General features: G+C 35.5%; 2 protein-coding genes across 3 annotated transcripts; both read left to right on the top strand.

Annotated features, from left to right (window-relative positions):
- The first annotated feature begins 4532 nt into the window (after nt 1-4532).
- On the top strand, nt 4533-10165 carry LOC109210111 (F-box protein SKIP8). 2 transcript variants are annotated; one of them, XM_019373483.1, is made up of 4 exons: nt 4533-5155; nt 8190-8386; nt 9472-9611; nt 9702-10165. In XM_019373483.1, exons 1-4 carry the CDS (start codon nt 4787-4789, stop codon nt 9722-9724), a joined length of 729 nt encoding a protein of 242 aa, XP_019229028.1. In that variant the 5' UTR covers nt 4533-4786; the 3' UTR covers nt 9725-10165. The 2 variants fall into 2 exon arrangements, with proteins under 2 accessions (XP_019229028.1, XP_019229027.1); XM_019373482.1 differs by having other exon boundaries at nt 9472-10165.
- Nucleotides 10166-11047: 882 nt separating this feature from the next.
- Nucleotides 11048-15173, top strand: LOC109210112. Its single transcript, XM_019373484.1, has 3 exons — nt 11048-11475; nt 13888-14136; nt 14891-15173. Exons 1-3 carry the CDS (start codon nt 11162-11164, stop codon nt 14925-14927), a joined length of 600 nt encoding a protein of 199 aa, XP_019229029.1. The 5' UTR covers nt 11048-11161; the 3' UTR covers nt 14928-15173.
- The last annotated feature ends 1199 nt before the right edge of the window (nt 15174-16372 follow it).

Below are 16372 nucleotides of genomic sequence, written 5' to 3' on the forward strand. Positions count from 1 at the left end.
GCTGAAGTTTGCCAGTTACAAAACAAAAACTTCAGCTCTAGAGCTGAAGTTCGCCAGTTACAAAAACAAAAACTTCAGCAATTACAAACAAAAACTTCAGCAAATAGAGAACAAAACTTCAGCTACTATACTTAAGTTCAGCAATTACAAACAAAAATTTCAGCACACTTGGTTCAACACACTTGCTACTTCAGTCCCGTCTACTAGAATGCTGAAGTTTTGCGTGATTGCCTTTGCTACTTCAGCCCCGTATGCTGAAGTTACGCGAAAAAAGTGGGTACGTTTGCAATTTTTTTTGCAAAGTGGGCACAAGTTAAAACGTGACCCAAAAAACGGGTATAGATGCAAATGCCCCTCTTAATGGAGGAAGCATTTTGGAGAAAACCGTGCAGGTTTAGCCCAAAGCAAATAATATCACACTATGTCACACGTGCCTTTAGGCTGTTTTAGTCCAACAATTGGTATAAGGACCAATGATTTAGCAGGACGAGTATGGAGATGGTGGAGTGTGGCGTGAGAACTCGACTTAGTACCTCTGCCCATCTACGGGCCGGTTTAGGACCTTTACCCGTAACTTTGAAGATGCATACACAGTCTTTGGGCTTCGATGACTGTAATAATTACTTGAATTATTTGGGTAACACACAGTTAATCTTCAAATTAGCCCATGAATGATTTTGAGTTATGTGAAACTTAGTTCGAGGGGAGATTAATTAGTTGTGTGTGAACAAAGTCTCACATGGAAAGTAGAAAGAGAAAAAATTTATGCTTATAAGGGGTTAGATACTTTTAATGTTATGAAGCATTTTGGAAAAAAAACGTACGGACTAAATAAAAAATTAATAATATCACACATATTAAGAGTATTTTAATACTCTAGTATGTTGTATTCCCTTGGATTGGTCCAAAGCCTAATTGGCGATGCAAATATGAAATGTTCCAGTTAAATTGTCATTATACCTTTATTTATAATGGTACAATTTTTTATATTTCACTTTAATACCGGCAAACAATTTGAAAAATTAGTAAATAATCTTCACAAGTAAAAGTTCATAGAATATTACGATTAGAATTGCAAGATAACACAATTTTATAATAAAATTGTATAGCTTTATTCACGTTGAGCTCGGGCAAAGTCCGGGCTACTCCTAACTAGTAGTATTACTTTAAAGGAGAATCGGGAGCTGCTTCCGGTCAAAGTGAATTGACTGAAAAGCTCAAATTATTTCAGTTTATCTCATGTCATCCTCATTGCCTATCTAGGGCATTTCTGGTCAAAATGCTAAAATAGTGGGTCCCTTTAATTTGCCATTTACACGTTCAACTCGTGGGCCCCACTAAATTTATTATTTCACACCATAATTTTACGTCGCTATGCACATATTTAGATTAATGACTATGTGAACTCCATTTAAATTTATCATCTCTCATCTCCTCCTTAAATCAACAATAATAATATACCCAATATATTTTTTTACAGTATTTGATCTGGTGATGGTAATATATACATAAACCTTACGCTTACCTTGCAAAAGTAAAGAGATTATTTCAGATATACTCTCATCTCAGAGAAGCATTACATCAGGTTTGAAAAAATAAATTTTTTCTTAAATGAATACACTAATTAAATATTGTACTGATTATCTAATATTTAAAATTTGTTAATATTTTTTTCTCTTGCTTTATAGTTTAAAAGCGAGTAACATTTTATTATAATATTCTATTTGATATTAAAAATAAGAGCAAACAAAATATTAACTACTATAACCAAGCAAAATATAAATTATTTTACAAAAGGCTAATCCTTAATATTACGATGCCATTTTAAACCAAAACATTGAGTTTCTTTTATTAATTATTAACTAAGTTATTCTCATTTTGAAAAATTCTTGCTCCGATATATATATATATATATATATATATATATATATATATATATATATATATATATATATATATATATATATATATATTTTCAAATTAGAATACAAGAAAAAAAGAAACACACAAACACAAAGTAAGCTAGCGTTTGGACATAAATTTAGTTGAAACTTGAAAAAATAATTTTTGAAGTAGTTTTGAAAAATAATTTTTAAAGTTGAAATTATGTTTGGACATGCATTTTATTTGAAAAAAATTTGAANTTATTTGAAAAAAATTTGAAGTTTTGTGAGTGGGAGAACAAGTTTCACCCAAAATCTACCCTAAACTAAATTTTGGGAACTTGAAAATTAATTTCAAAAATAGATCATTAATCTATGAACAAACAATGTTTTCAAAAAAGATTTGAAAAAATGGTGCCAAAATGTATGGCCAAACGGGGCCTTAAAATAAGTTGATGAGATATTGGGTATTTCAATGATTAATTGTGTTACCTGTAGTTCCTTTTTTTGACCACCGCTCATCTCCGCCTAAAACCACCAACTTAAGAACCAAAAAATATGTTGCGACAACCATAACATCACTGCTGAAACAGAGCATACAAACACCCCTTTTCTTCTTTATTTACACCGCCCCACCCAGAAACTTCATCATAAAACTAATCAACGAAAGCACCAACACTCCTGTTTGTTTCTTGTTTCTTTAGGAGATTTAAAAAATTTCAGTTTAGTAATTTGTTGGTCCGAAAAAAGAATCCGAAAAATGGAGAGCGTAATTTCAACACAAGCAGCTTAATTGTATCATTTTTTATTGATTCTCTGTACGTTGAAGAACAAATTGTTGAACCTTCATCAGAAATAGTGCGAAACGGGTTTCAGATCAGATGATTGGGGCTGGATCGGGTGGCGGGCTATTTATAACTAATTTCTGTTGAATAAAAATACATATGAAATTTCTATCTTTACAAATATTATTTAAATTAACACGAGTGATCTTTACAAAATAAACGGAGTAATACAATTAACATGAGTGAAATTTCTATCTTTACAAATATTATTTAAATTAACATGAGTGATCTTTACAAAATAAACGGAGTAGTACAATTAAGAATATTATTTGGGATTTTTTCCCAACTATAACATATTTGAAACCTTATTACCAAAAATGTGCATAGTTTGTATATTACCCGCCCAGTCCACACTTTAACTACAATTTATATACCAATCGTTTATTAGGCAGAATCTGCCATTTATTGCGCGCGAAAAAAATCAGCCACAAAATCTGGGATTGATTTATTCCAAATTAAATTCGAAATTTGAAACGTAAAGGAGATCTGGAAGCTGCGTAATTTTGAAACGGAAAAGAGATTTCTGTTCTTCACCTTCATCTTCATCTGTTCTTCCATATATTTTCCACCATTGATAGCCATTAAAAAGCTTGAAAACTTTAAATTCAAATTTGGGTTTTCAAAAATCATTATTTGTTTGGATTGGGTGTTGTTGAAAATAATCGGGAATATGATTTGGAGTTTATATCTCAATTTTGAGGGGTTTTGGTGAAGATTAGACTTGATTTTGACTGAATTTCAGATTGAAACTCAAAGAAGAAGAAGAAGAAGACGACATATTTCCAGAAATTGTAGATAAATTGTAGAATTGTAGATAAATTGTAGATTGGGAAGACTAAAACTTCTACAAATCTTCTACAATTATGTCGAAAATGCCAATTATGCTACAATTGAAATGGGAATTGGGATATTAAAATTCAATATATCCAATTTGTAGATATCTTGTAGATAAATTGTAGATTATTTGTATTCTGATTGTAGATGCATTGTTTTCTGTTTTCACAAATCCAAAACGACTAAAGCTTCTACAAAATCTTCTGCAAAAAACAGTCTACAATTTATCAACAATGTTTCTACAATTCTACAATTTGTCTACAATTTTTGGAAATATGTATTCTTCTTCTTCTTCGAGGAGTTTCAATCTCCTTTCTCCAGCCAGACTTGTCTGCACGATTAGGAATTACCGTTTGGTTACATAAATAAAAGCAAAATAATAAGTTTCTTGCTTTCCGAATCCTGAATAGATACAAGCTTTCAACTAAGATGGCGTTGAAGTTAGGTAGGAGCTTGTCTGACCTAAGAGATCTTGCTGCTACTGCTTCATCTAAGGAAGAGGAAATTGAGTTCGGAAGCAAGCTTTTCTAAAATTCTGACTGTTTATAGTGTAATGCATAGACAAAATCGAGTTCTCCATATGTGGGGAGGGGGGAAGTGGGAAGATACGGTCCTATAATAGCGCCTAATATAAATGCACCCTTAATTATATCCCTAATTTGAGTTATGGTATATAAATGGTAATTTGGTATACTGAAATGTAATTAACACAAACCTTAAACATTGAGGGTAATAGGTTTCATGTATGGTATAGGAAGGTAAAAATCCCATATTTTTATTTTTGTAATTAAGAGTTGGCCCATGCCATCACTCATCTAGTGTTTATAATACATCATGTTAATAGTTTACAGATTCACCCTTCTACTTCTGCATATTTCAATTTGACACCTAATATGGCCAATACATTTTCATTTGAGTAATATGCATATTATAATACATCATGTTAGTAGACAGTAGTTTACATGTTCACCCTTCTACTTTTGCATATTTCAATTTGACACCAAATTGCCCCAAAAACTTCTGTTCCTCCTCACTCTCCATTTTTAGAACCAGTTAATAGGGTTTCAAAGTCCGAACAAAATTCAATTCTCATTCTCTGCAACCCTATTCCTTTCTAAATATCTCCAGAAAACGCCTACAACATTCTTCCTTGGAATTCACCGTACTGGATTATTAGGTTTTAATTTTATTCATGAAAGTCGACGATTTTTTCATGACTTATGAATGGATATTAGCTTTTTCTCCGGCGCCGTCACGTTTCTCTGCTGCTTTTTCGCCGCCGCCGCTGTTTTAACCCGCCGATCAAATTCAAAACCAAAATCAGTTCCGACGAACGGCGGAGATAATTCTCGTAATTGTGTGTGTGGCAGTGGTGGAGGAGGAAGTTTCGAAATGGTTGAGAAGGTTAGTGTGACAGTGGCGGGGGGAGAGAAGCAGACAGGGGCGTCGATGATGGAGCAGCTAGTTCCGGAGATCACGACACACGCGTTGAGCTATTTGGATTATCCGAGTCTTTGTAGGCTTTCTATGACGAATTCACTTATGAGGAAAGCTGCAAATGATGATAATGCCTGGAAAGCTCTCTATCATAAGGTGCGCCATTCGAAATTTCCTTGAAAGTTTTAATTTTTTCACATTATTAGTGTTGTCTCTTCCCATTTAATATAATCTTATAATTTGACGGGATATGAAGTTTAACATGTTACTCCATATTAAAGGATTTAAGTTACACACACTGACGATGTAATGAACTTCTTATACCATTTATAATAGGTTACTTACCATTCCTTATATTAAAAGATTACTTACCATTTATTAAAGATTACCAATCTTAATATTTACCTCTTAGGTGACCTCTGTAAATATTTTTTAAAACGTCATTACATAGAACCTCAACTCAAATTTTAATTATATACTAGTATTACATTAGTGATAGTGGTAGAAAATATTAAAGTGATAATTGAAAAGCTAGCTTGATAGAGTAAACATCGCGTCAAATTTAATAATTGAACAGCTAGATTCACCAACTATGCTGGGATAGGTATCCGGACTAGTTGAGATTTAGTTCAAGGAAGCTTGTTTCGCCTAGAGATTAATCTGGTCGGCTGGTCCTAATCTTATTCTTACCTCTGTGCTTCATGCGGATAATTTGACTTTTCTTTGCCCCTCTAACTGTGTAGAGGATAAGCTTTGAGCAGTCTCCAATCAAAGGCAAAATTAAATAGCTTTAGAGTAGTATTGTCTATATTGGAAGTTGCACCGTCAAACAGTCATTTAATTCACCTAGCGCATGGATTTATGGCATAACGAGCATTCACAAAGCTACTCATTTTGTATTTCACTGATTATGTTGTGAAAGTGCTAGGAAAAGTTTCCGAGGATGGTTTAAGAGAAACTGTGCTTTGTATATTTTTCTGTTTCCTTTTTTGTTACTTGTGATTTAGGAAATTAACTGTCCACTTCACGACTCTATTTAAATGATTAGTGGGGTATAGTAATCTTACATAGGCACTCATTAGGTTATCTGGAGACTGTTGTCAAATAGTTTCTTACTGCTTCTTCCTTCAGGTGCTTTCTGTATGTGTCTGCACATTTAGGGGTATATGAGAATTCTCTTGGCGCTGATAGGCTTTATAACTCCTTCTAGGAGGAAAGTCATGTAAGTGTTAGACATTAAGGAAACACTATGTTCCAGTTTCCATCTGCTTCCCAATGTTTTGTTTCATTGTACTTCTAGATAAATGGGTAGCTTTTAAAGTTCTGTTTGCCTTATTTTTCTTTTTTCATGTCATTGAAAGATTTTTGAGCTTAGCTGCAATTATTGTTTTCTATTTAGGAAAAAGCTTAGTACAGGATTAACAGGTATTATCTGTTTGGTCCTTTATCTTGTCTTAAGAAAACAGAAGCTATGACCTATCACCTATCTTTCATTGTCTTCTATCATTGGCTAAATTTTTAACTGTTTCTTCCAACAATAAGGAATTTTGATGCCTAAAATTGTTTAAGCATGAGAAAGACACTGAAACAATGCTGTATTACTCTGTGAAGCTTCTGTGTCAGTGTTCCAAGTGTTTGAATTGCTCAATATTATGCCAAATTATAGATGAAAAGCTTTTCTCTTGCATCACATAATAGCCGTGCCAGCAATTTTCTGGGCTTGCGATTCAGAGTTCAAAACTTTTGGTAGACCATTTACCCCAAACTGAATACTCCTCTTTGATATACCATAACTACAACATATGAATTTAAAAAATACATCCATTTTTATAAGTAAAAAAGAGTTTTACTGCACCACATAGGGGGAATCTCTGGTATACATGGTGTATGGTACAGTTTACTATTAAAAAAAAGCATAAAAGGTGGACAGTCATTCTAAGGGAAGAATAAGAAGTATACAGAAAGGGAAATAACAATGTAGGGATGAATTCACAAGGAAAGCAAGCTACTTATTCATTAATTAGGATTTCTAAGGAAGAAAAGAGTTTATTGGGAAAGCCGTAAGTACTTCTGTAGACGTTGCTTGATCCCTATTGGCTTTGATACTAGCTGATGCACAGATTCTAAGTTGCTCGGACTCTTCACTTTCGAGGCTGCACCCGTGTCGACACGATGTGGGTGTGGGTGTGGCTGTGGGATCCGTACTAGATTTGGTCAATCGATTTTGAGTGCTTTAACCAAAATCGACGGAGGAGTCCGAGACAGATACAACGATTTCTTAATTAAAAACAAAAGCTATGGTGGAATCATAATGTAGGCATAGTTTTATAAATCTATTTTTAGATATTTGAATTATTTTTAGCCGAATCTATGCACTCATACTCGTACCTGGATCCGTACCCTTGAATCCTAAAACTTAGATCATGAAGGATCCGACCCCTAGATCCGCACCCGTGTCGGACACCTGCACCCTAGTCCGAGCAACTTAGCACAAATTTATAGAGATATTTAGCCACATGGAATACAACAGAAGGTCCCCAATGGGATGGCCTGCGTGGTAGGGATGAGAGTAACAACTTGGATATTCTCGGTGTGAATCCAACTACAAACACTTGGTGCAAGCCCCTGTTACCTTTCTCCCAAAAGAAAAAAAGGTGTAAACCCTCAGCTCCTGCCTTGGTTGGCAGGATTAGCATGACAGCCTGTGCTTGTGGGTTGGACAGGCTGGCAACTGGTTTACGCGAGGTGCACAAGTAGCCTGGACACCACCAATAGAAAAGGAAGATATAGAATAAAACAGAAGAGAGAAATATGAGATTGTCTCTACTTCTGGTATCTACACCAGTTAAAAAGTCTATCTCATTTTGATCGTCATTGGCTTCGAAATTGAATGGAAAGAAATTGAAGCTGAAGGATTAAGGTCGTGAAATCTAAAAGAATTAGGATAAAAGGGTAAACAAGGGCTTACCTCGCTACTTCTGTTATATCAAATAATTTTGTTTATCAACTTACCTTTTTGTTCTTCTAAATGATTGAACATCAAACACCAAACTTACGCAATAAGTTGTTCTGTAAGCTTAAGCATGGGAAAAGTTGGAAAATGTATATACACTTTGTTTGTTTCTACATGTATTTGAATGTTGCTTGGAAGTGTCAAGTGTTGTGATTATATTTTATTTTCTCCTTTTAGGATTTCACATTGGAGCAGGATTCTATGACTCCAATCAATGGATGGAAGGCTTACTATGCCGCTACAAGAGCCATTATGAATGTCAATGCTGAGTTTTTTAGAATCATTAAAGAAAGATCACTCCCAGCTATGGAACGTTTTTGGCTCAATGCAGATTATGTGAAGTGTTTTCATGCCTCTGGGGAGTACTTTACGGGGTATGAGTTTTTCCATCCTCTAAGGGGGTCTCTCTTGAGCTTTACTACTTCTTCATCTCTGCGCTTGCATCTCTTGTTGTGTTTTACCTCTCAGCCTCCTACCTTTTTCCTTTTTGTGATTAAATTCTCTGAAATATTTTCATATGACAAACTTATCATGCTTCTGCCTGCAACAACCAAATTTCTTGAGTCTGGTTTGTCCGTGCATATTATGTTCTCTGTTATGTGCTTTTAAACTTTTCATTCTCTGAATAGATGCTTGCTAATTTTCTTTTTTCTTCTGCGTGTGGGTTGAGACCTTGCTGGTGCAGTTGTTTATAAATCTACTTTTACATATTTTAGGAAAAAGAGAGCAAACCTTGGGGTAAATGCGCTGCAATTGGGTCGAGATTTAACATATACTTTGTTTCTTTGCTAGAGTATACATGTCCTATATTGGTTTAGGTTTTCAAAGGGCTTGATGATAGTCCTGACTCCTGGGCTACTCTACCCGTTGTATTAAGGTCTTTTCTACTTGTATCACTTTGGGCTTCTTTTCATGATTCAGTTCATTTATACATTAGCTCTATTTCAGAGTTGAGCGTACTCTTTCTATTCCAAGCCCACACTTCCTCCATCTATTGAGTATTGACCTACCTTTTAGGCCTATTCTTCCATACTTTGAGCTACTTCAATTTGTCAAAAGATTCTTTAAAAAAGAAGGTGAAAGATCTTCAAATCTACGTCTATCCCTAGTATTGGGTTACACGAGTGGTAGTGTGTTAGAACTTTACCCGTCACATTGTTGTTTTGTCATGGTTTTGAGCTGCTTCACCATTACCCTTAAGGTATTTCTTAGATGCCCTCTTGATTTTCTTTTACCTCGAGTGGGCTCTTTCAAAGTCCCGTCCTCCTCCATATTTGACATTGATTTGTCCAACTAAGATGCTATTGTAATCAGAAATATTGCAAAGTTTTTTCTATTGACAGCTCTCCCTAATGCGAGCTCACTAAGGTGATAGAATGTTTTGACGTGGCATGTTTCGTTACCATGCCTTTATATCTTTCAGTACGCCCCGAGTCTAAAACGTACTTTTTCAATGCAGTTATAATGCAGTCATGGGCAGCTGGCAGCTGGCATTTAACTGGGAGCAAAATGTTGACTTTGAGATTAGAGACGTAAGGGCAAGGGTAATGACAGATTCGGCTTGGGTGACTATGAAAGCTTATCTTAATATGGGATCAGGTAATGTGACTAATGTATTTGAATTCCATAACGGGAGATGGTACATGGTGCATCATCATTGCTCAGTGATGCTCATTCATGGAGGTGCAGGGCACCAAGTTGTGCAGGGATAGGATTAAAGAGAGGCAACTGTGAAGAAGATTGATTATTCTTTTGAAATTGGAAAGTGGTATAGTGTTCGTTTATAGTAGGATTGACTTTCTCTAGAATCTCCATAAAATTATTTATGTAGTTCCTGCTTCCTTTTCCCCCCTTATTTTTCCCATCTTTACTGGTTTAGAAATCGCTAGTTTCTTCCCACCTATTTTTGCTTTGCTAAGTTTCTTGGCAATACAAATGCACAGTTTGATTTGTCCAAATCTGCAAATGTGATCATGGTCGTGGAGATGACATTAGGCTTCGGCCGTCGTGAAAACCTGGACAGTGTGATTGAAGGTTGAAAACCTTGTACCTTCCAATAAAATATTAGATGACAGCATGAGAGGCGGATCCAGGATTTAAACTCTGCGGGTTCAAGTTTTAAGGTTTTTAGAATTGACCCGTTATATTTTTTATGTTATGGGTTCACAACTATTATTTTTGTAATTTTTATGAATTTTTGTACATACATTTTTACTCCACCTTGAAAGTTATGGGTTCAATAGAACCCATAACTAGCACACTACATCCGCCCCTGGACAACATCAAATAGGGAAAGTGCACATATAGCCATCGTTAGGGATGCTATTCGGAGACTAGCCAATACTTATTTTTTCATAAAATTTTAAACTAAAAATTCTAACTTCAGGATAGCTCGGGACATGAAAAATTGAACTGAAAAACTTAATAGTAAAACTTATGCGTACAGTAACTGGGAAACCCTTTTTTGTCAAACGAGTGGTAAGTTGATGGTTAACATAATAATCTTACGATGGATTATAAAGAATATTCTAGTTGATTTTAATTAATTTGAAATTAAGATGTCGTTGATTGAAACAACCTCTAACGCATTTCTTTCACTGAGAAAATCGTTTAAGTGCCTTGGCTTAAACTTTGCGGGCATGTTACTATGCAAAAAGCATATTCTATACTATAGTTGACACAAGAATGTGGTATAAGTGAGAAATGGGAAGAGCAAATGACAATTCATGCAAGGAAATCCTTATGTTAAGTCGAATTAACGATATGAGATAATGTTGGTGTCACCTTCCTTAGTTTTTATAGTGTATAATAAAAGCTGATATATATATATGTTAAATATTCAAATTTTAGACACTATCGAATGCAAATAGTTTCGGCCGCAGGGTAAAAGTGATTTTTAACCTAAAAAATTTCATGGATACCGCATTCACCCATTTCTATGGTCCTACCGAATATTTTCAAGGTAATACTACTAAAATTATTTTCTATACTTTCCCCTTACTTGGGACTTCTTTTTTAGATAGTCAGGAAATTTTTAAATCTTTTTCTTTTTCTTTTTCCTTGGTGTCAAAATTATGTCCAATAACTAACGTTATCACCAGTCATAAGCTCACCGGGACTGACCACAGCGGAGCTGAGTGGCTGAGAAGATGAGCTCCATCACCACCATTGCCACCGGCGGGAGCAGCTCCGTTTTTCTATCTGTCCCAACGCCACCATCACAAAAATTACCAGTTTTATCACACAAACAACTTTCTTTTACAAACAACAAGTACTGGTTTACATTGTCTTTAAGTCATGGGAATTGTTCGTTAGAATCTTATCCTTTTCTCTGTTTTTCTTCCACATCGTCAACTCCTCTTGTTGCAGAAGAAGAAAAAGGAGAAGTGAAAGAAAGTGGGTCAAATGATGATGTTCTTCCAGCTTCGATAAGCCAAGAATCTACTTCAGTTTTACCTCCCGGGTATGCATGATTTTTCTGCTTCATTTCATTTCTTGAATTTTACCCCTTTTTTTGGGAAAGTTTCAGCTAGGTATTTTATTTGATAAAGTAAAGCCTACGCTTCAGGAATGTTTAAAAAGTACCTATTGGGAACAGGGGCGGAGCCAGAAGGCTGGAAACGGTTCGGTTGAACCCAATAGCTTTTGCTCAAACGGTCTATTTGTGTTAAGAAATTTGCTAAATATGTATAAAAAATTAAATTTAGAACCCAATTATCAGCACTTGACTGTCGTTCCGAAATCCAGAACTCATAAAGTTGAATTCTTTGTTCCGCCTCTGATTAGGAATGTGTGATCAACAACAACAACAACAACAATGACCCAGTATAATCCCACTAGTGGGGTCTGTGGAGGGTAGTGTGTACGCAGACCTTAACTGTTTGACTGAAAATTATCGAATACTTTCCAAGCAAATCAATCGAAATAATTCAAAGGGTAAATCATAGCTAATCATAATTAATCACTGAATTAGAAGACCAACTTGAGACATTGAAATAATCAATTATGGAACAATATAAACGAGATTTTATTCATCAAGGTGACTTGACCTGCCTCTCCTTGAAGAGGTTCAGGATCTTACATTGATCTTGTTTCTTGCTCCACTTATGGAGTATATCTTTCTATTTTTGGAGTATTCAGAGTTGAGTAGAAGAAGAAGCCCCCCTTGGGAGGTTCTCTCCCTTGGTATTTATAGCCTCAGGCCTTTTCATCTGGTAACGAATGGGCCCCTCCTTTTGTTGGGGAGACGTCCCCTCGTTTGTTTTAAGGACAACTGTCATAAGTCAAGAGTCAGCGGCGTTGACCATCTACTACAAAGTGGTCGTGATGGGGTTGACCCCCTGGTCGAAAAATGGCCGAATATCTGGCAATACATTAACCTCTACCCGATGGGGTAGAGAGGCTGTTTCCGATAGACCCTCGGCTCAAGAAGACGAAAAGACGAAAAGAGACAATATATCAGTACCATCATGGAAACAATAACAACACAAGAACCAGTGAATAGATGGAAAGCAGAAATAATGACCAGTAAATAAGGCCCGACACTGTGAAAACAGAAGAGTAGTGTAAACACAACACTGATTAGGAATGTGTGATCATAGGACTAAAAATCTAAATTGGTAGAGATGTGATGCTTTTATTCATTTATTTTAATCTTAGAACAGACCTTTGTCTCTATTTTTTATAACATAAATTCACGATGACGAGTGGCATACTGTTCAAGACTTGGTGGATAATAGCCCGTCCCTCCACCCTTCTCACTAAGATACTAAGGTTTTGTCTGTGTTAGAGTTCAGACCCGTGACGTACACCTAATCCATACATCACATGTTGTGCTCTTTCCTCTTGACCAAATCCTTGGGGGCTAAACCTTTGTCTCCATTATCAAGTTTAACTGTGTCGCTATTTGGTCCAAAAGCTTAACTTGTTAGAGAGTGGACATTTTTATTACTGTATTTCTTTTAGGTTTGTGTGTGAAATGTTAGGAGATTTGAAGTGTGAGCTTTTAGGTTGTTCAATGCATTAAAAAACAAATGCAAATGAATTGATTTGGTAATTGTCGTTAAGATCAGTTTGAGAAGGAAAGTAAGATGAGTGCTTTGAAATTCTTTGAAAGATAGCTTACTCCTTCGATACAACTGACAAGCTATTAGAACAATTAATATTGAACCGATAATTAACGGGACTCGCTTAAGTATGACAAATTGCCAACTTAAAACTTAATGGTTAAGGTTAAGGCTAAGGCACATCTACATTGCCACTTGAGTAGCTTTTTTAGTGACTGATTTAGCAATTGATACTGTAAGGACAAATAGTTGTGAGTTTATTCTGTACAATATGGAATTGAAGGTTTGTGATGTTCAATGAAAGATGCGTAAAACTAGTTGGATCAATTCTCAGGGTAAAAGAGGAGGATGCAATGCAATGCGTAACACCATTCTCTTGCTTGTATTTTACAAGGATGATCAACATCTTGATAGTGCAAAACTTTGAAGTTACTTATAATTGAGTTCTTAATTCTACCGTTTCTTGGTAAGGGTAACACATTAAGTTATCAGCTATGCAAGTTTTAACCTTGTGCCAACTATTTAATGATTCGACTTATGGATTAGATGCTTCAATCTTAAGAGATCTTACCCACTTTCTTTTCAAATGACTCCTATTTCAAACCATAGAATGTGTTTGCTACATTAGAATGGGAATTTTCTATGGCAAGTTTATTTATTAGTTACAGAGGGCTGAATTTTGGAAGCTGTAGATAACTTGAATGATGATTTTGTTTCTCTTAATATATATCGCTATTTCTTGCAAGCAGTTGCTGATGTACACGGACATATTCTGCAATCTTAATGATTTGAATTTGATGTATTTACAGGGCATGTCAGGCCTGTGGGAAAGAGGAGATTGAAAGAGGCTGTAATGGCGAGGGACGGATACAAGGAGGGATTGCAACAGTTCCAGGTTTTGGTTGGTGGCCGATAAAGGCTTACAGGCCTTGCCCTGCTTTTGTTGCTTCGGGTGGTAGGTACAGAAGGTTTGGGCAAAGCATGGATGAAGTTGTCTCTGGCTCTGGGAGAGGAGGTAGAGTTAGTTCCGCCGGTACTGATGCTGAGCTTCAATCAAGGTAGACATCTAATTGGTCTATTTCCACTCTTTTCATCTTCTTTGCACTTTGCAACTGTCAACTGTGTGGTGATATAGCGAGGAGTTTAACTTGACATTATTAGTACATACAAGATAGATGCTGATAGTAGCAGAGTGATATATGGAAAGTAATGCATATCATACCAGAAGATTTGAACCAACACCAAATCACACAAGCAACGGCAAAACAATCTTTGGGATAAAACATTCTGCTACCACATGCTACTGATCGTCTAAACTTAGTCTAAATGACAACAAAAACGACAAAAACTACTACTCAATCCCAAGCAAGTTGGGTCGGCTATATGACTTCTCACTGTCCATGTCGCTTCCTTTAAGTTCGTCCCAATCCATTATTAGTACATTTTGTCACGTACATCAATGTCATGATAAGAATAGTTTCTTCCACCTTAATCTTGATTAGCCATTACATATGCTATTGCCTACTTTTCTTTTCCTATATTACTTCATAGCAGCCAATATTTTCTGGAACATGTTTACACTAAAATGACAAAAGAGTTATATATGTGCTGTGAATTAGTACTCTCTTTTTTTTTCCTTTCCCGTAGGATGTTTTTCAGATGTTTCATTTGTGTCATTACTAACTACTTCTGCAGTAATGAACTTTCTTTTATCGCAATGAATTTGCTGATGTTAGTTTAAGTACTTAAGTAAATTTATACAAAGCGAGTAACTCATAAATTCCGTGTTTCATCTTATATGAAACTTGGCAGCAAGAAAAAGAAGGGATCAAGCAGATCGACGAGCTAACTATCAGAAGGTAATTTAATCAGCTTTCTGCTCTTAGGATGAGAAGCCAATTGGAGTTATCTTTTAAGAGATTGAAGAATGTTGTTGATGTATATTCAGTTACTAATTTAGCAGTTTTTGGCTCTCTATAGGCTTCATGTGGAATGATGAAACTTGAATTCTGTGGATTTATATTAGTTCCAAATTGTGAAATGTATATCAGCCATTCTAATCAATATGATCTATATTGTTTTGATTTCACTTTTACTAGTTTGCAACAGGAAAAGTTCTTGCTTATAATTACCATTGGATCAATCTATTACAGTTTTGTTTTGCAGAAAACCAAGCAGGTTTGGCTTAAATCTTAATGGTATTACACCCGTCCGCCACTGCAAACATCACTTCCCGTCCGACTTGCACGTGTTAAGCATGCTGTCTACGTTCTCCTAAGCCAGGATCGAACTCTCCATGAGATTCATAGTTGCATTACTTATAGCTTCCTTGTTCGTAGACAAAGCGGATTTGGAATTGTCTTTCATTCCAAGGCATAACTTGTATCCGTGTGCTTCATATTCACACCCGGAGTTCATTCCCAGAAATATAGCCGTCCTTGCCCCCTCACGTCCATCCCACAAGACTCTTATCCATTCTCATTGTTAAGAATGTCTTTAGCTAAAGTAACCCAATATTAGAGAGTAGATCTACTATGTTAAGATAGTAGATCTACAAGTTAAGGAAGCTTCCAACCATCTTTTCTAGCCAGATAGCGATCGATCACTCAGCAATGAACACTAATTGCCCTCATCAAACCGAATGTCTACCCTTCCCGCATTTGAAGACAGAAGGAAACCCCAGTGACCAAGCACTCCCGCCCCCAAAAGCGGTTGGTTGCCCCTCCGTAGAGTGAGTCTACTATAAAAACAAATGTAAACAAGATTGAGACATTCATGGTCTACTTCAAGCGTAGAGTGAATATATTATAGACCATGTTTGGTAACATTACATCTATTTCGAGAAAATGTTTCTTCGCTGAATTCTTCTCCAAGTCGAGTTGTCTTTAAAAGAAACCATCTTTTGCTAAATGAAAAACGTTTTTAGGCATGGTAAGTCATTCTTTTACAATTACTCTATACCACTTATTTCGCCAACATACAAAATAAATTATCCCCTTTTAGTAAATGTTTTATAACATTCAATATGACGTGAAAACAATTGATGTGTTATCTTGTACTAGAAGGTAATACATATTCATTGCATAGTTGAGGTGTGCATCCAATGTTTATAATAACCCGAGGGTAAAAAAATTTATGGGCATGCGCGGTTTATACTAATCACTAACCCAATCAATGCATGACACATATTTTTGCAAATATTTTTATTATTAAATTATAATTAATTAATATATATTCTCATTTTATTTTATGACTTATCATGATAAATTAATATGATTCAATGAGAATATTGAG

Source organism: Nicotiana attenuata, unplaced genomic scaffold (assembly GCF_001879085.1).
Source record: "Nicotiana attenuata strain UT unplaced genomic scaffold, NIATTr2, whole genome shotgun sequence".
NCBI classification, from domain to species: domain Eukaryota; kingdom Viridiplantae; phylum Streptophyta; class Magnoliopsida; order Solanales; family Solanaceae; genus Nicotiana; species Nicotiana attenuata.

Bases quoted from the DNA above. Each gene is read 5' to 3' on its own strand.
- LOC109210111 (XM_019373482.1), top strand. From the start codon at position 4,787: ATGGATATTAGCTTTTTCTCCGGCGCCGTCACGTTTCTCTGCTGCTTT. The intron at 5,156-8,189 runs GTGCGCCATTCG...TTCTCCTTTTAG, and splicing joins GGAAAGCTCTCTATCATAAG to GATTTCACATTGGAGCAGGA. The intron at 8,387-9,471 runs GTATGAGTTTTT...TTTTCAATGCAG, and splicing joins TCTGGGGAGTACTTTACGGG to TTATAATGCAGTCATGGGCA.
- LOC109210112 (XM_019373484.1), top strand. From the start codon at position 11,162: ATGAGCTCCATCACCACCATTGCCACCGGCGGGAGCAGCTCCGTTTTT. The intron at 11,476-13,887 runs GTATGCATGATT...ATGTATTTACAG, and splicing joins ACTTCAGTTTTACCTCCCGG to GGCATGTCAGGCCTGTGGGA. The intron at 14,137-14,890 runs GTAGACATCTAA...GAAACTTGGCAG, and splicing joins GATGCTGAGCTTCAATCAAG to CAAGAAAAAGAAGGGATCAA.